The sequence below is a fragment of the Myxine glutinosa genome, chromosome 10, assembly GCF_964187855.1.
Source record: "Myxine glutinosa chromosome 10, kmMyxGlut1.1, whole genome shotgun sequence".
In the NCBI taxonomy this organism is placed as follows: domain Eukaryota; kingdom Metazoa; phylum Chordata; class Myxini; order Myxiniformes; family Myxinidae; genus Myxine; species Myxine glutinosa.
In genome coordinates, this window is record NC_136270.1 from 128,028,836 (window position 1) to 128,045,924 (window position 17,089).

At 47.9% G+C, this 17,089-nt stretch overlaps 1 protein-coding gene across 1 annotated transcript in view; it reads left to right on the plus strand.

Moving 5' to 3' along the window:
- The first annotated feature begins 11,685 nt into the window (after positions 1-11,685).
- The window catches only part of CHPF2 (chondroitin polymerizing factor 2), a 40,764-nt gene continuing 35,360 nt past the window's right edge, over positions 11,686-17,089 (plus strand). Inside the window, exon 1 of the mRNA XM_068126042.2 lies at positions 11,686-12,174. Within this exon, the coding sequence (XP_067982143.1) occupies positions 11,861-12,174 (314 nt within the window). The 5' untranslated portion in view covers positions 11,686-11,860. The remainder of the gene's footprint in view (positions 12,175-17,089) is intronic.

Genomic DNA, 17,089 nt, shown 5'->3' on the forward strand with positions numbered 1-17,089 from the left:
CGTAGCGTAGCTTACCTAAGTTCACCATGACCACACCTGTTTTCCATATTAAATGAGGACAGAGTAATGTACCTTCCAGATTTTGTCCGCGGTTATCAAAGATTGAGAAGTGGAGGATTTTGTGAATCCATTTTCAACACAATGGAAATATTCAAAGGACTTCAAAGGTGTTAATTGTCAGTGTGGATTAAAGGTAGCCAGTGTGGATTAAAGGTAGTCAGTGTGGATTAAAGGTAGCCAGTGTGGATTAAAGGTAGCCAGTGTGGATTAAAGGTAGCCAGTGTGGATTAAAGGTAGTCAGTGTGGATTAAAGGTAGTCAGTGTGGATTAAAGGTAGTCAGTGTGGATTAAAGGTAGTCAGTGTGGATTAAAGGTAGCCAGTGTGGATTAAAGGCAGCCAGTGTGGATTAAAGGAAGTCAGTGTGCATTAGAGGTAGTCAGTGTGCATTAAAGGTAGTCAGTGTGGATTAAAGGTAGTCAGTGTAGATTAAAGGTAGTCAGTGTAGATTAAAGGTAGTTAGTGTGGATTAAATGTAGTCAGTGTGCATTAAAGGTAGCCAGTGTGGATTAAAGGTAGTCAGTGTGCATTAAAGGTAGTCAGTGTGGATTAAAAGTAGCCAGTGTGGATTAAAGGTAGTCAGTGTGGATTAAAGGTAGTCAGTGTGCATTAAAGGTAGTCAGTGTGCATTAAAGGTAGTCAGTGTGCATTAAAGGTAGTCAGTGTGGATTAAAGGTAGTCAGTGTGGATTAAAGGTAGTCAGTGTGCATTAAAGGAAGTCAGTGTGCATTAAAGGTAGTCAGTGTGGATTAAAGGTAGTCAGTGTGGATTAAAGGTAGTCATTGTGGATTAAAGGTCGTCATTGTGGATTAAAGGTAGTCAGTGTCGATTAAAGGTAGTCAGTGTGGATTAAAGGTAGCCTGTGTGGATTAAAGGTAGTCAGTGTGGATTAAAGGTAGCCAGTGTGGATTTACGAAAGACAGGTGTTTATAGATGTATTGTGTTACGTGCTCCTCCCCGACCCCCTGGTCACGGTGTACCTCCGAGCCCCGAGAGGAGTCACGGCAGAAAAATGGGTTATTCTTTATGTCAAAGATCAATGGTGAAGCCACACCAATTGTTACTCACGAACAAATATTGTATTAAGATCCCACAAGAATAACAGTACAACAATAATAGTAATCAAAAGTACAATCAATATATCCTATGATGGTACCATCAGTTTCACAATATATAACTCACTGTGCTCCAAGTGAGTGAAACCAGAACATTCCCAATGTCTCTTCCCCGGCCTCAAACCCAAGTTGATTCCGGTTTCAAGCCGAAGTCGATCCCGGCTTCAAGCCAAAGTCTATCTGCTCCAGCGATCGCCAGAACGATGTCCAATCGAGACCAGAAACCCGTTCGGATGGCAAGTACAGTCCCACTGCCAAAGTGGGGCAAAGGCGCCCTCAAGGCGACTGGGAAATCCAAAGGTGCCCCCCAGGCGACTGAGAGATCACACCCTCGGGTATGGACGTTTCACAGCTCACAGTTGGCGAACCGCAAATTAATCTTCAAAAGCCGCGTTGCACACACACACACCAGATACATCTGAATGCGGTGAAAACTGCTGAAGTGAAGCAAAGAAAAACCTTGTGCGACGCGCAAAGGCTGAAGTGAAGCAAAGAAACCTTGCTCGGCGTGCAAAGCGCGCCAGTCAAAATGGCCAACGGCCCGTGCTCGAGATGTAATGGCCCGATGATAATTCTCCTCGGAATCCACCGCCAAAAACCTGACACTCAGGTTGATCAGTCACAGCGATGACAACTCTGTTGCAGGAATCCCTTTCCCGGGAAACCCGAAAGTTCGCTAGTGACTCCCGTTCGACAATGTTCACTTCAGAACTCGGAGCAGCTCGGCTTTCTTGTCCGACTCCACTCTCTCCGCCTTCTTTTCTCTTCCCTCTTCGTCGTCGTCCGGTTCCCGATCCGGTTTCCGATTTCTTTTAACACTAACCTTTTCACCTTTTGAAAACAGTTCATAAACAATAAACCTTTTGAAAACAATAATAGTACATGGAACCAAAAATGTTTCAAGTGGATGAAAACCACCACAACGGAAGTGACGAATCCGTAACAATTGGAGTTGATGACGCAGTTTCTGATTGGGTGGATGATGGAAGTGCTGTGGATGTATTTTATCCAATCACAGGGCCAGATTTAGGTCATTGTCGGCCCAAGGCCCTTCTGTTTCCTAGGTCATTTGGTCGATTCATTTTATGTATTTTTACCTCCCCCATTGAAGGTGTATGAGGTGATGTTTTACTCCTGTTTGTTTGTCTGTGAACACGATATCTCAAAAAGGTGTGGACGGATTCGGACGAAACGTGGTGGACAGGTTGGTTCAGTGACAAAAACAAGCCGAGTCGATCTTGGTTCAGGTCCGAATCCAGGTCCAGCTTATCAGTGGATGCAAAACGTAACCTGTTCAGCCGGCGTAGGTATACGCTCTACCGAGTGCTGTTCTAGTTCCGGTTATAGCCATTTCTAGGGGTAATTAAATACTTGACCAAATGCAGCACTGGAGTATAAGGATGAACACAAAAAGACAAAGATGGAGTCATCAGGAGGAAGATGGATAGGATTCGGACTTCAACTGCTGCTCCTACACCCTCAAACCCAACCAGACGTGCTCAGGTGAACCCTACAAAAACTATTTGCAAGATTCACCCCTCCATAGACAAAAAATGAGAAGGAACGATAAAAATGGAGGGGAAATGAACAAACAAGAAGACGTCATGCAAGGCACGATACTTGCAAAATACATCCTCTCCTCCACCCCCCCCCCCCCCTCACCTTCACCCCCATCCCCCCAACGAAAGGTTGCAATTGATCCAGCAAATTGTCCATTTCATCAAGATTAAAAATGACGATCTTGATCAAAGCTCAGGTCAATAGAATGAAAACTGACAATTTTCAGATGAAAATTTATTGATGATTTTAGAAGTTTGACCTTTGACATTTTTACCTTTAAAAAGTTGCTTTCCCAATTCAGTAAGCACTGTACCACCTTTAGAGGCCATTAATTCAGTAAGCACTATACAATTGCTATATAATTTTCAAGTCAATCGCATGAAAATTGACGGTTTTCAGATGAAAATTGATTTTAGAAGATTGACCTTGAGTTGACCTTTGACCTCGAAAATAGTTGGTTTCCCAATTTAGTCACTCAATGTGCAAATGTTGTTCAATTTTCAAGTCAATCGGATGAAAAATGGCGATTTTAGAAATCTAACCTCCAGGTGACCTTTGACCATTGATCTCAACACCAGTAGGCTTTTCAATTTTGTCGACCTCTGCAATGTGGTGAAGTTTCATGACAATCGGTTTAGAATTGTGACCTGTAGGCGAGTGACAAACAGACAGAATTAAAAATCACTCACAGAGTGACACTTGGCAAAAGAAAACAAAGTAGGATTGGCACTCGGTAGAGCATACTCTTGTCCTCAAAAATAATTTGTGGTTGAATTATGTGACCTGATATACAAATCTTCTGCAAATTTTAAGTTAATCAGATGAAAATTGAAAATTTTAGAAATTTGGCCGAAGTTGACTTTTGACCTATGTTGACTTTTGGCCTATGTTGACTTTTGGCCTAAGTTGACCTTTGGCCTATGTTGACTTTTGGCCTATGTTGACTTTTGGCCGATGTTGACTTTTGGCCGAAGTTGACTTTTGGCTTAAGTTGACTTTTGGCCGAAGTTGACTTTTGGCCTATGTTGACCTTTTGGCCTATGTTGGTCTCAAAAATAGTTGGTGGTTGAATTCAGTTCGCTGATATGCAAATCCGATTCAAATTTCAAGTAAATCGGATGAAAATTGAGTATTTTAGAAATGTGAGAAAAGTGGATGACCTTTGGCCTATGTTGACCTTGTGATTTATGTTGATCTCAAAAATAGTTGGTGGTTGAATTTCATTCGCTGATGTGAAAATCCTATTCAAATTTCAAGTCAATCGGATGAAAATTGAGGATTTCAGGAATTTGAAACGGTTGTGGACCGTTTGGCCTATGTTGACCTTTTGACCTTTTAACCTCAAAAATATAGAAGATTTTGTCGGAACACGAACTCTACCGTTTCGTGAAGCTTCGTGAAGATCGGTTTAAAATTGCGACCTGTAGGCAAGTATAAGTGAATGGACAGACAAACAAACACACACACACACAAACACACAAACAAACACACAAACACACCCATACACATGCACACACATATACACACCCATACACATGCACACATATATATACACCCATACACATGCACACACATATACAGTATACACAAACACACACACACACATACAGTATACACAAACACACACACACACCCATACACATGCACACACATATATACACAAACACACACACACACCCATACACATGCACACACATATACACACACACACACATGCACACACATATACACACCCATACACATGCACACACATATATATACACAAACACACACACACACCCATACACATGCACACACATATACACACCCATACACATGCACACACATATACACACCCATACACATGCACACACATATATATATACACAAACACACACACACACACCCATACACATGCACACACATATACACACCCATACACATGCACACACATGCACACACATACATACACACACACACACACACACACACACACACACACACACATGTACACACATGTACACCCATACACATGCACACACATATACACACCCATACACATGCACACACATATACACACCCATACACATGCACACACATGCACACACATGCACATACATGCACACACATACACACACACACACACACACACATGCACACACATATACACACCCATACACATACACACACATATACACACCCATACACATGCACACACATGCACACACATACACACACACACACACACATATACACACACACATACACATACATATACACACATATACACACACATACACATGCACACGCATATACACACACACACACACACACACACACACACACACACACACACACACACACACCTAACCTAACCTAACCTAACCGAAACCTAAACCTATAACCAAACCACACCTGATCGTGACTTCAAAAGAATGTCATACTTACAACATTATTTGCCAACATGTTACAGGTATCCCCACCCTGATCATACTATCTATCCTCTTCAACCAAAGTATCAAACAAGGCCGACTACGCTGCTGCTCCACTTTCGGTCTTGTTGAAAGAACAACCAACACCGAGGATTTCTTATTTTCATGCATTCATGTTTTTGGCGGATGTTTGGGGCCTACTTATTGTTTTTTGCCCAAGAGGGCCCAAAAAACCTTTATAATCCGCCCCTGCACTGCATTCAAAAAGAAGTCGGAGTGACAGACATTGTACCAGTGATAGTCGAAGTACCTGGTGTGATGAAGCGGAAACTCAATGAGATTGTGAAAGTGATACCAGGAAATATCACAAGACAAGAACTCCAATCAGAGGCTGTTTGGGATGCAGTGACTCTCCTTAAAAGAGCCTTTTGGAACAAAGTTATGAGAACAGAACGAACACGGTGATGGAACATCAAAACATTCCAAATAAAAAGAGCCAAACAAGCAGCTCACCCAACACAGATAAGGGAGTCGATGGATGTTGGGAATGCGCTCACAGGGACAGCACAATGTGCTCCTTCCACCCGATAAGGCACCAAATTGGGTGCCAGGGATGCAGTACCAGGCCAAGGGGACAAATTAGGTCCCAGGGATGCAGTACCAGGCCAAGGGGGCCAAATTGGGCGCCAGGGATGCAGTACCAGGCCAAGGGGACAAATTGGGCGCCAGGGATGCAGTACCAGGCCAAGGGGACAAATTGGGTGCCAGGGATGCAGTACCAGGCCAAGGGGGACAAATTGGGTGCCAGGGATGCAGTACCAGGCCAAGGGGGCCAAATTGGGTGCCAGGGATGCAGTACCAGGCCAAGGGGGACAAATTGGGCGCCAGGGATGCAGTACCAGGCCAAGGGGACAAATTGGGCGCCAGGGATGCAGTACCAGGCCAAGGGGGGACAAATTGGGTGCCAGGGATGCAGTACCAGGCCAAGGGGGTGTTGATGCCTTCCTTGTTAAAGGGGGGGGGGGTCATTTTTAGCTCACCTGGAACGAAGTTCAGGGGAGCTTATGCGATGGCGCATCATCCGTCCCTCAGTCTGCCAGTCCGTCCATCCGTCCATCCATCCATCCGTCCGTAAACACTTGAAACTTCTTCTCCGAAACCGCTGATGGGATTGCGACCAAATTTGGCACAATTTATATTTGTTGTGTTGTGACTAAAGTTTGTTCACGGCATTAAAAAAAAACGGGTCTAAGGGGTCTACCGGGGGTCAAAGTGAGTCCAGGTTTGACCCCCAAATTAGGTATTTGCTTTCTTCTCTGAAACTTCACACGTAATTCCGATTAAACTTCACAACAACCTTCACCACCCGCGTTGTACCAACGTTCGTTCCTAGCATTTAAACAATCGGGGTCTAAGGTGGTCGATGGGGGTCTTGCCGCCCCCCCCCCCCTCCCCCAAAATAGGTATATGCTTTTTTTTCAGAACCTACACACACAATTTTGATGAAACGTCACCACAACCTTCACCATCCGTGATTTACCAATGTTTATGTTTGTTTGAGGCATTTCATAAATTGGGGTCTGAGGAGGTATACAGAATGGGAGGGGGAGGGGAGTAGGGGTTGCCCCCCAAAATAGGTATTTTTTTGTTTGTTTGTTTAAAGTCTTATGATTATGTTAGTATGATTCTACATGCTGCCCTGTCTCCTAGCAACCATTGAAATTGGTTTAAAATACCTTTATTCAGCTCAGTTTACTGTTTATTCTACCAGGTGAGCACCAGGGGTATTGCTCTTATGTTTTTCTTCTCTCTTTAAATTAGTTGAAACCCTGAAATGTATTTTTTACAGCGCAGCCGATAGGGCAATGCCGTCTGGAACAACGTTTGTCTGTCGGTATGTCCCTCACAAACGTCCACCAATCAGAGATGAGGATCTGGTCACATGACAGGGGGACAGCGTTTAATAATCATTACAGTTGCATATTTTCCTAAAAGGAAATATAATAATCTTCTGTGGAACTTTTTGGGGTCCCAGCAGGTGTAGTAAGGTAGGTAGGAGGTTTCAGAAATACCTCAATACAATTACGATTTTGAAATGTGATCGACACGGACCTTGTTCCTGAATCCGGAAGTGAACAGATGACCATGGTTCGCTGGTTTGATAATATCTCAATACAATCGTGATTTAACATTATATTTTGATATATTAATACTGTTGCGGTTTTGTGTTTTTGCAATAAAAGGTTAATTTCCCCCTCATAGTTAGTCACACTACAACATGTAGCCTCGTTTAAAATCAGTTATTTCTTAGTAAGTGTGAGCATAGACCTTTCCTATGTGTAGTTTTGCGTTGAGTAGAATAATGAGAGTTAGGTCCTTCCAATGCTTTATGCCGCCTCAATACTTTGGCTTTGGCGTGAAATGCCACGAGGCAGGCCTGGACAAGTCGAGGTAGGCCGAAGGAAGGCGGAGGAGGAGCCCACGGTAAGCGCGAGGCACCAATCAGGGCTCGAAGGGAGTGGCTTAGCACTGCATCAAAAGGCGTGGTTAGAACATTCGATGCGGGCTAAGGGCATGGCAATAAACCTTTTTGCGAAAAGCCCCCACCTCAGTTTTTGAGGAGAGAGGCGCTTGAACAAGTTATGGGGAGAGGCGCTTGAGAGTTGAACAAGTTCTGAGGAGAGGTGCTCTGAAACGAGTTCTCAGTTTCGAGGGGAGAGGCGCTTAAACAAGTTGAATGCTCGGTTGAGCTTGAGGCAGATCCTCCCTATTGAGTTACGTGAGTGAAAGCGCGCCGTTGATTAATCGCGCCGTGAGAAACCGCCGAGCCGGGCGAGAGACGTGAATATTCGCCAGCCTGCCTTTGTTCGAGAGACGTGCCGCAAGGATCCCTCCCGCCTGCCTGCTTGCCTTCATCGAGGGACGTGCTGTGACCGCGGGGGGCCACGCCGGCGAGCTGCTCCTGAACAACGGAGCCGGCGCGTTCAGCACATGAACATTTCCTTTCTTCATTTCCCCCTGTGAGTGTCAATAGGCCCGTGTCTGGGAATTAAGCTAAGACTGCTTAAGTGCCTGCCCTGTGTCTCTGCTTCTACCAATCATTGTAAATAATAATTATTAAACCTGTGTTCTTCCTTCTATTCGACCGTCTCGTCCCTTCCATTATTGACTGAGCGTGGTACGAATAATCACTCTAATCGGGTTCCAATACCAGGTAACTGCACGGACCACGTGGTACGCCATCCGCTCGGACGTACTCAAATTACGTATGGTTCGTGCGAGACTTGATCCCCGCTTCCGCGGCAGCGTGAGTACTTAGGTACGTGCGAACATCGTCCCGAAACCCTGTCTCGCATACGACCGGAAGTGGCGACTCAAGTCTCTCGGTTGCGACGACCCAAAAAGAACAAGGGGCTTAATCTCCCCTTGGTAAGGGCAGGAGGGTCGCGTGGAAACCGTAACAATACTATCTTACTTTATATCACCAAATGTCCGTCCGTCTGTCTGCCCGTCCGTCCGTTCGAAGGTACCGCAAAAACGGCTGAACAGATCGCAACGATATTTTGAGTGGGTAATCCTGGGATCTCCTGGAGTAAAATAGGCAAGATTGTTTTTCCAATTTCAGCTTTGGCCTCCAGCATTTTCAGGTTTGGAATCCCGCATAACGTTATTTTCCTGGGTGCCACACAAACGGCTGCACCGATCGCACTCGGTAACCTCGGACAAAGACCTTTTATAAGGACAGGGTTGAATCCCTGCTTGAGAGAATGCCAACCCCCTCCCCGCCATCACGGTCGTCTCTCCAACTCACAATCCCACAAGATATGCGGAAAGGATGACCCAAAACCAATTATCTGCTTTTTGATTCATATATAAACATTAAACATCATTAAAAATAAATAATGACATTGGCCAAAGTTCAAACGATGTGAGTTTAATCTCTACATGAGAGAATTCCACATAGCTATTTGGGCGGTGTATACGCTGACAGATCGTTGTCTCCATCGATCTTGCCAAGGCCGTAACACCTATCGGCTCAAAATCCTTTTAACTGTTGACTTGGTAGTTTTTACAATGAAGGAAACATTAACAATGTTGTTAAAAGTTTATTTTGTGATTAATTTGTGATTGGAGTTATGTTGTTTGGAATTATGTTGTCTAAATGTGAACTTTGCGGATCGCCATATTCCAGATTCGCCACGGACGCCACGGATTTGGGTGTGAGTTTTACTTTTGTTTGTTAAAAGAGGTTTTGCCTGCAAAGAAAGTTTTCACTATGTTCAAACTTTCTTTCTTGAGGGGGGGATGTGTTACGGATTCGTCACCTCCGTTGTGGTGGTTTTCATCTACTTGAAACCTTTCTGGTTCCATGTACTATTATTGTTTTCAAAAGGTTTATTGTGTATGAACTGTTTTCAAAAGGTGAAAAGTTAGTTTTAAAAGAAACAGGAAACCGGATCGGGAACCGGACGACGACGAAGAGGAAGAAGAAAAAAGAAGGCAGAGCGCGTGGAGTCGGACAAGAAGCATAGTTGCTTTGCGGTCTGGAGCAAACGTTGGCGAGCAAGAGTCACGAGTGAACTTTTGGTTTCCCAGGAAAGGGATTCCTGCGACAGAGTTGTTATCGCTGTGACAGATCAACCTGCGTGTCAGGTTTTCCGGTGGATTCTGAAGAGATTCATCGTCATCATCGTCGTGCCGTTGCGCCACGAGACCGGGCCGTCGGCCATTTTGACTCACGCAGGACTTGCGCTTCGCTCAAGGTTTCGTCTCGTTTCGACCATTTTCACTGCATTCAGACGTCGATCTGGGGTGTGTGTGTGTGTGACGTGGCTTTTGAGTGGAAAGTCTGCGTGTCGCCGACTGTGAGCCTTGGAACGTCCATACCCGAGGGTGTGATTTCCCAGTCGCCTGGAGGGCGCCTTTGGATTTCCCAGTCGCCTGGAGGGCGCCTTTGCACAGCTTTGGCAGCCGGACTGTACCTGCCAACCCAACGGGATTCTGGTCTCGATTGGACATTGATCTGTCGATCGCTGGAGCGGATCGACTTTGGCTTGAAGCCAGGGATTAGAGACATTGGGGATGTTCTGGTTTCACTCACTTGGAGCACAGTGAGTTATATATTACAAAACTGATGGTACCATCATAGGATATTGATTGTACTTTTGATTCATATTATTGTTGTACTGTTATTCTTGTGTGATCTTAATACAATATTTGTTTGTGAGTAACAATTCGTGTGGCTTCACCATTGATCTTTGACATACAGAATAACACATTTTTCTGCCGTGACTCCTCTCTGGGCTCGGAGGTACACCGTGACCCGGGGGTTGGGGAGGAGCACGTAACAGAAGTTTCCATACGTGAACGAACCCGTTTGTTTGCGAACGGGTACGTTTTTCATGGAAGTCCTTCACAAACTTGCTGTCCATGTTTGATGTGCGACTGAGGGTGCTACAGGAATGTGGAATTTATTGGTTTCATGCTTTAGCATTCGCCGTATCTGCATTGCCTGTTTGCTTCCGGCCTCCCACCCGTGCCTAGCACGGGTATCTCACTAGTAGTATTAATTACCTTCGCAAAAGCGGAAGGTTATGTTTTGATCGCTGTGTATTTATTTGTATGTCTGTGTGTGTGTGTGTATGTTATTCGCATAACTCAAAAAGTATTCAACCGAATTGCATGAAATTTGGTGGGATGATTGGTTATTATACGGGACACATTTGATTAGATTTTGGGAGCAATCGGGTCAAAGGTCAAGGTCAAGGTCACGAAAAGGTCAAAATCGTATTTTTACCAAGTACAGAACAGTAGCTGCGGCGAAGGTATGCGCTCTACCGAGTGCCCGTTCTAGTTTGTGATTGGAATGATGAATGATGCGGTTTGGAATGAAAATATAAAGAACCTGCTGTCAATGTCTGATTGACACAGAGCATGTGGACCGTTTCCATGGATACCATGTGCTGACATGATGAGACGAGCATGTGCACCGTTTCCATGGATACGGTGTGCTGACACGATTAGACGAGCATGTGGACCGTTTCCATGGATACGGTGTGCTGACACGATTAGACGAGCATGTGGACCGTTTCCATGGATACGGTGTGCTGACATGATTAGATGAGCATGTGAACCGTGCGTGCGGGGGGACTGAAGGTGACACAGGAATGTGGAATTCATTGGTTCACCGTTTGCCATTCACCGTTTTTTTACCCAAGTCATTCACGAACCGGCTGTCCATGCCTGAAGTCCCCCCAAAAAATTAAATACTTACATTATTTGCAAACTGGTATCCCAGACCCAGGTCATACTATCCTCTTCAACTAAAGTATCAAACAAGCCCTCCAAACCCCCCCACCCCGCCCCTGTAGTGGGTTCACTTCACGCGCTCCTTGTTAAACTGGGGGTTGGTGAAAGGCGGGATTTCAGTTTTCTTCGCTTTATTGTGACAAATGTTCTCGCTCGAGTTTTAAATTCAAATCGACGTCGCTGTTACAAAACGCACAATGATCGCGGCGAACGGAAAGACAGAGGCAGGGAATGAAGAAGAAGAAGTAGAAGGAGGAGAGGAAGAAGATTCGCGCGCGCGTTGCCGGTGTCACGAGCCGACGAGAGAATATCCCGGTCGCGGATCGACGTGCCCATCGGCCGCTTGTGGACTCGGCGATCGGCTCGTCATCCTGCCAGGCGGCGGTGCGCGGTGCGCTGCGCTCACCATGAGGCTCCGCGCGGCGCTCGCTCTTTGCCGCCCGCTGGCCCCGGTGCTCGTGGGGATATCTCTGGGCTTCACCCTCTCCCTGCTCGGTCTGAGCTGGGTGGACGAGGCGTGCGGGGGTCTCGGCGCGGACTCGGACGGTTTCCCTGCGCCCGGGCTCGACCCGCCGAGCATCACCGAGCCCGTTCGGAAAGCGAACTCGGACGGCGGGGCCGACAGACCGGGACGTGGAGGAGAACATCGGGACGAGTACCAGCCGCGCATCGTGCCGTACCGGCGACCCGTGGACAAGTCCCGCTCAGGGAAGGTGTACAGGTAAGAAGCGGGTCCGGACGGCGTGTTCGTGAGGGACCGCCCGCTCACTCACTCTACCGGTCGTGACTCCACTGTGTTGTGGCTCTGGGGAGTTCAAGGTTCGTAATCGAGTCCGTCTTGTCCGCCCTATCAGCGAACACCTCTCAGCAGATTCGTCACACGGTGTCCGAATGTAAACGCACGACAAGCGGAACGAAGCACCTCACGGACCGTTTCCATGGATACGGTGTGCTGACATGATTAGACGAGCATGTGGACCGTTTCCATGGATACGGTGTGCTGACATGATTAGACGAGCATGTGGACCGTTTCCATGGATACGGTGTGCTGACATGATTAAACGAGCATGTGGACCGTTTCCATGGATACCATGTGCTGACATGATTAGACGAGCATGTGGACCGTTTCCATGGATACCATGTGCTCACACGATTAGACGAGCATGTGGACCGTTTCCATGGATACGGTGTGCTGACATGATTAGACGAGCATGTGGACCGTTTCCATGGATACCATGTGCTCACACGATTAGACGAGCATGTGGACCGTTTCCATGGATACGGTGTGCTGACATGATTAAACGAGCATGTGGACCGTTTCCATGGATACCATGTGCTGACATGATTAGACGAGCATGTGGACCGTTTCCATGGATACGGTGTGCGGACATGATTAGACGAGCATGTGGACCGTTTCCATGGATACGGTGTGCTGACATGATTAGACGAGCATGTGGACCGTTTCCATGGATACCATGTGCTGACATGATTAGACGAGCACGTCACGGACTGTTTCCACACATACCATCCCATGTGCTGGCATGATTAGACGAGCACGTCACGGACTGTTTCCACACATACCAACCCATGTGCTGACATGATTAGACGAGCACGTCACGGACTGTTTCCACACATACCAACCCATGTGCTGACATGATTAGACGAGCACGTCACGGACTGTTTCCACACATACCAACCCATGTGCTGACATGATTAGACGAGCACATCACGGACTGTTTCCACACATACCAACCCATGTGCTGACATGATTAGACGAGCATGTCACGGACTGTTTCCACACATACCAACCCATGTGCTGACATGATTAGACGAGCACGTCACGGACTGTTTCCACATACCATCCCATGTGCTGACATGATTAGACGAGCACGTCACGGAATGTTTCCACATACCATCCCATGTGCTGACATGATGAGACGAGCACGTCACGGACTGTTTCCACATACCATCCCATGTGCTGACATGATTAGACGAGCACATCACGGACTGTTTTCACACATACCATCCCATGTGCTGGCATGATTAGACGAGCATGTCACGGACTGTTTCCACACATACCAACCCATGTGCTGGCATGATTAGACGAGCACGTCACGGACTGTTTCCACACATACCAACGCATGTGCTGACGTGATTAGACGAGCATGTCACGGACTGTTTCCACACATACCATCCCATGTGCTGACATGATTAGACGTGCACGTCACGGACTGTTTCCACACATACCATCCCATGTGCTGGCATGATTAGACGAGCACATCACGGACTGTTTCCACACATACCAACCCATGTGCTGACATAATTAGACGAGCACGTCACGGACTGTTTCCACACATACCATCCCATGTGCTGGCATGATTAGACGAGCATGTCACGGGCTGTTTCCACACATACCAACCCATGTGCTGGCATGATTAGACGAGCACGTCACGGACTGTTTCTACACATACCAACCCATGTGCTGACATGATTAGACGAGCACGTCACAGACTGTTTCCACATACCATCCCATGTGCTGACATGATTAGACAAGCACGTCACGGACTGTTTTCACATACCATCCCATGTGCTGACATGATTAGACGAGCATGTCACGGACTGTTTCCACACATACCATCCCATGTGCTGACATGATTAGACGTGCACGTCACGGACTGTTTCCACACATACCATCCCATGTGCTGGCATGATTAGACGAGCACGTCACAGACTGTTTCCACACATACCAACCCATGTGCTGACATGATTAGACGAGCACGTCACGGACTGTTTCCACACATACCATCCAATGTGCTGACATGATAAGACGAGCACATCACGGACTGTTTTCACATACCATCCCATGTGCTGACATGATTAGACGAGCATGTCACGGACTGTGTCCACACATACCATCCCATGTGCTGACATGATTAGACGAGCATGTCACGGACTGTTTCCACACATACCAACCCATGTGCTGACATGATTAGACGTGCACGTCACGGACTGTTTCCACACATACCATCCCATGTGCTGACATGATTAGACGAGCACGTCACGGACTGTTTCCACATACCATCCCATGTGCTGACATGATTAGACGAGCACATCATGGACTGTTTTCACACATACCATCCCATGTGCTGACATGATTAGATGAGCACGTCACGGACTGTGTCCACACATACCATCCCATGTGCTGACATGATTAGATGAGCACATCACGGACTGTTTCCACACATACCATCCCATGTGCTGACATGATTAGACGGGCACGTCACGGACTGTTTCCACACATACCATCCCATGTGCTGACATGATTAGACGAGCACGTCACGGACTGTTTCCACATATACCAACCCATGTGCTGACATGATTAGACGTGCACGTCACGGACTGTTTCCACACATACCATCCCATGTGCTGACATGATTAGACGTGCACGTCACGGACTGTTTCCATACATACCATCCCATGTGCTGACATGATTAGACGTGCACGTCACGGACTGTGTCCACACATACCATCCCATGTGCTGACATGATTAGACGAGCATGTCACGGACTGTTTCCACACATACCATCCCATGTGCTGACATGATTAGACGAGCACGTCACGGACTGTTTCCACATACCATCCCATGTGCTGACATGATTAGACGAGCACGTCACGGACTGTTTCCACATACCATCCCATGTGCTGACATGATTAGACGTGCACGTCACGGACTGTTTCCACATACCATCCCATGTGCTGACATGATTAGACGTGCGAAGTAAGATTTGATTGGTGTCGTGTCCTCGGGAAGTAATCTTCACATTGAGTTTTGCAGTTTACAAACAATGAAGTCACCATGAGGGACCACTTCACTCATCTTCAGAAATGTGGTGTTTTCGTCTCACACCTCACCACCCTCCCCCTCAGCCTCCTACCCTCTCTCCCACACAGCACATTGGAAAAGTTCCTGGGAGGTTCAAACTAGGGCGGGAGCACATACTGGGTGGGTAGAGGTTGGGAGCACCGACTGGGTGGGTAGAGGTTGGGAGCACCGACTGGGTGGGTAGAGGTCAGGACCACATACTGGGTGGGTGGAGGTTGGGAGCACGCACTAAGGGTGGTTAGAGGTCAGGACCACATACTGGGTGGGTGGAGGTTGGGAGCACCGACTGGGTGGGTAGAGGTCGGGAGCACATACTGGGTGGGTAGAGGTCGGGAGCACGCTCTAAGGGTGGGTGGAGGTTGGGAGCACGCACTAAGGGTGGGTGGAGGTTGGGAGCACACAATAAGGGAGGGTAGAGGTTGGGAGCACGCACTAAGGGTGGGTAGAGGTCGGGAGCACGCTCTAAGGGTGGGTGGAGGTTGGGAGCACACAATAAGGGAGGGTAGAGGTTGGGAGCACGCACTAAGGGTGGGTAGAGGTCGGGAGCACACAATAAGGGAGGGTAGAGGTCGGGAGCACACACTAAGGGTGGGTAGAGGTCGGGAGCACACAATAAGGGTGGGTAGAGGTCGGGAGCACACAATAAGGGAGGGTAGAGGTTGGGAGCATGCACTAAGGGTGGGTAGAGGTCGGGAGCACACAATAAGGGTGGGTAGAGGTCGGGAGCACACAATAAGGGAGGGTAGAGGTCGGGAGCACGCACTAAGGGTGGGTAGAGGTCGGGAGCACACAATAAGGGTGGGTAGAGGTCGGGAGCACACAATAAGGGAGGGTAGAGGTCGGGAGCACGCACTAAGGGTGGGTAGAGGTCGGGAGCACACAATAAGGGAGGGTAGAGGTCGGGAGCACACAATAAGGGAGGGTAGAGGTTGGGAGCACGCACTAAGGGTGGGTAGAGGTCGGGAGCACACAATAAGGGTGGGTAGAGGTCGGGAGCACACAATAAGGGAGGGTAGAGGTCGGGAGCACACACTAAGGGTGGGTAGAGGTCGGGAGCACACAATAAGGGTGGGTAGAGGTCGGGAGCACACAATAAGGGAGGGTAGAGGTTGGGAGCACGCACTAAGGGTGGGTAGAGGTCGGGAGCACACAATAAGGGTGGGTAGAGGTCGGGAGCACACAATAAGGGAGGGTAGAGGTCGGGAGCACGCTCTAAGGGTGGGTGGAGGTTGGGAGCACACAATAAGGGAGGGTAGAGGTTGGGAGCACGCACTAAGGGAGGGTAGAGGTCGGGAGCACGCACTAAGGGTGGGTGGAGGTTGGGAGCACACAATAAGGGAGGGTAGAGGTTGGGAGCACGCTCTAAGGGTGGGTAGAGGTCGGGAGCACACAATAAGGGAGGGTAGAGGTCGGGAGCACGCACTAAGGGTGGGTAGAGGTCGGGAGCACGCTCTAAGGGTGGGTGGAGGTTGGGAGCACACAATAAGGGAGGGTAGAGGTTGGGAGCACGCACTAAGGGTGGGTAGAGGTTGGGAGCACACAATAAGGGAGGGTAGAGGTCGGGAGCACGCTCTAAGGGAGGGTAGAGGTTGGGAGCACGCTCTAAGGGTGGGTAGAGGTTGGGAGCACACAATAAGGGAGGGTAGAGGTCGGGAGCACGCTCTAAGGGAGGGTAGAGGTTGGGAGCACGCTCTAAGGGAGGGTAGAGGTTGGGAGCACGCTCTAAGGGAGGGTAGAGGTTCGGAGCACGCAC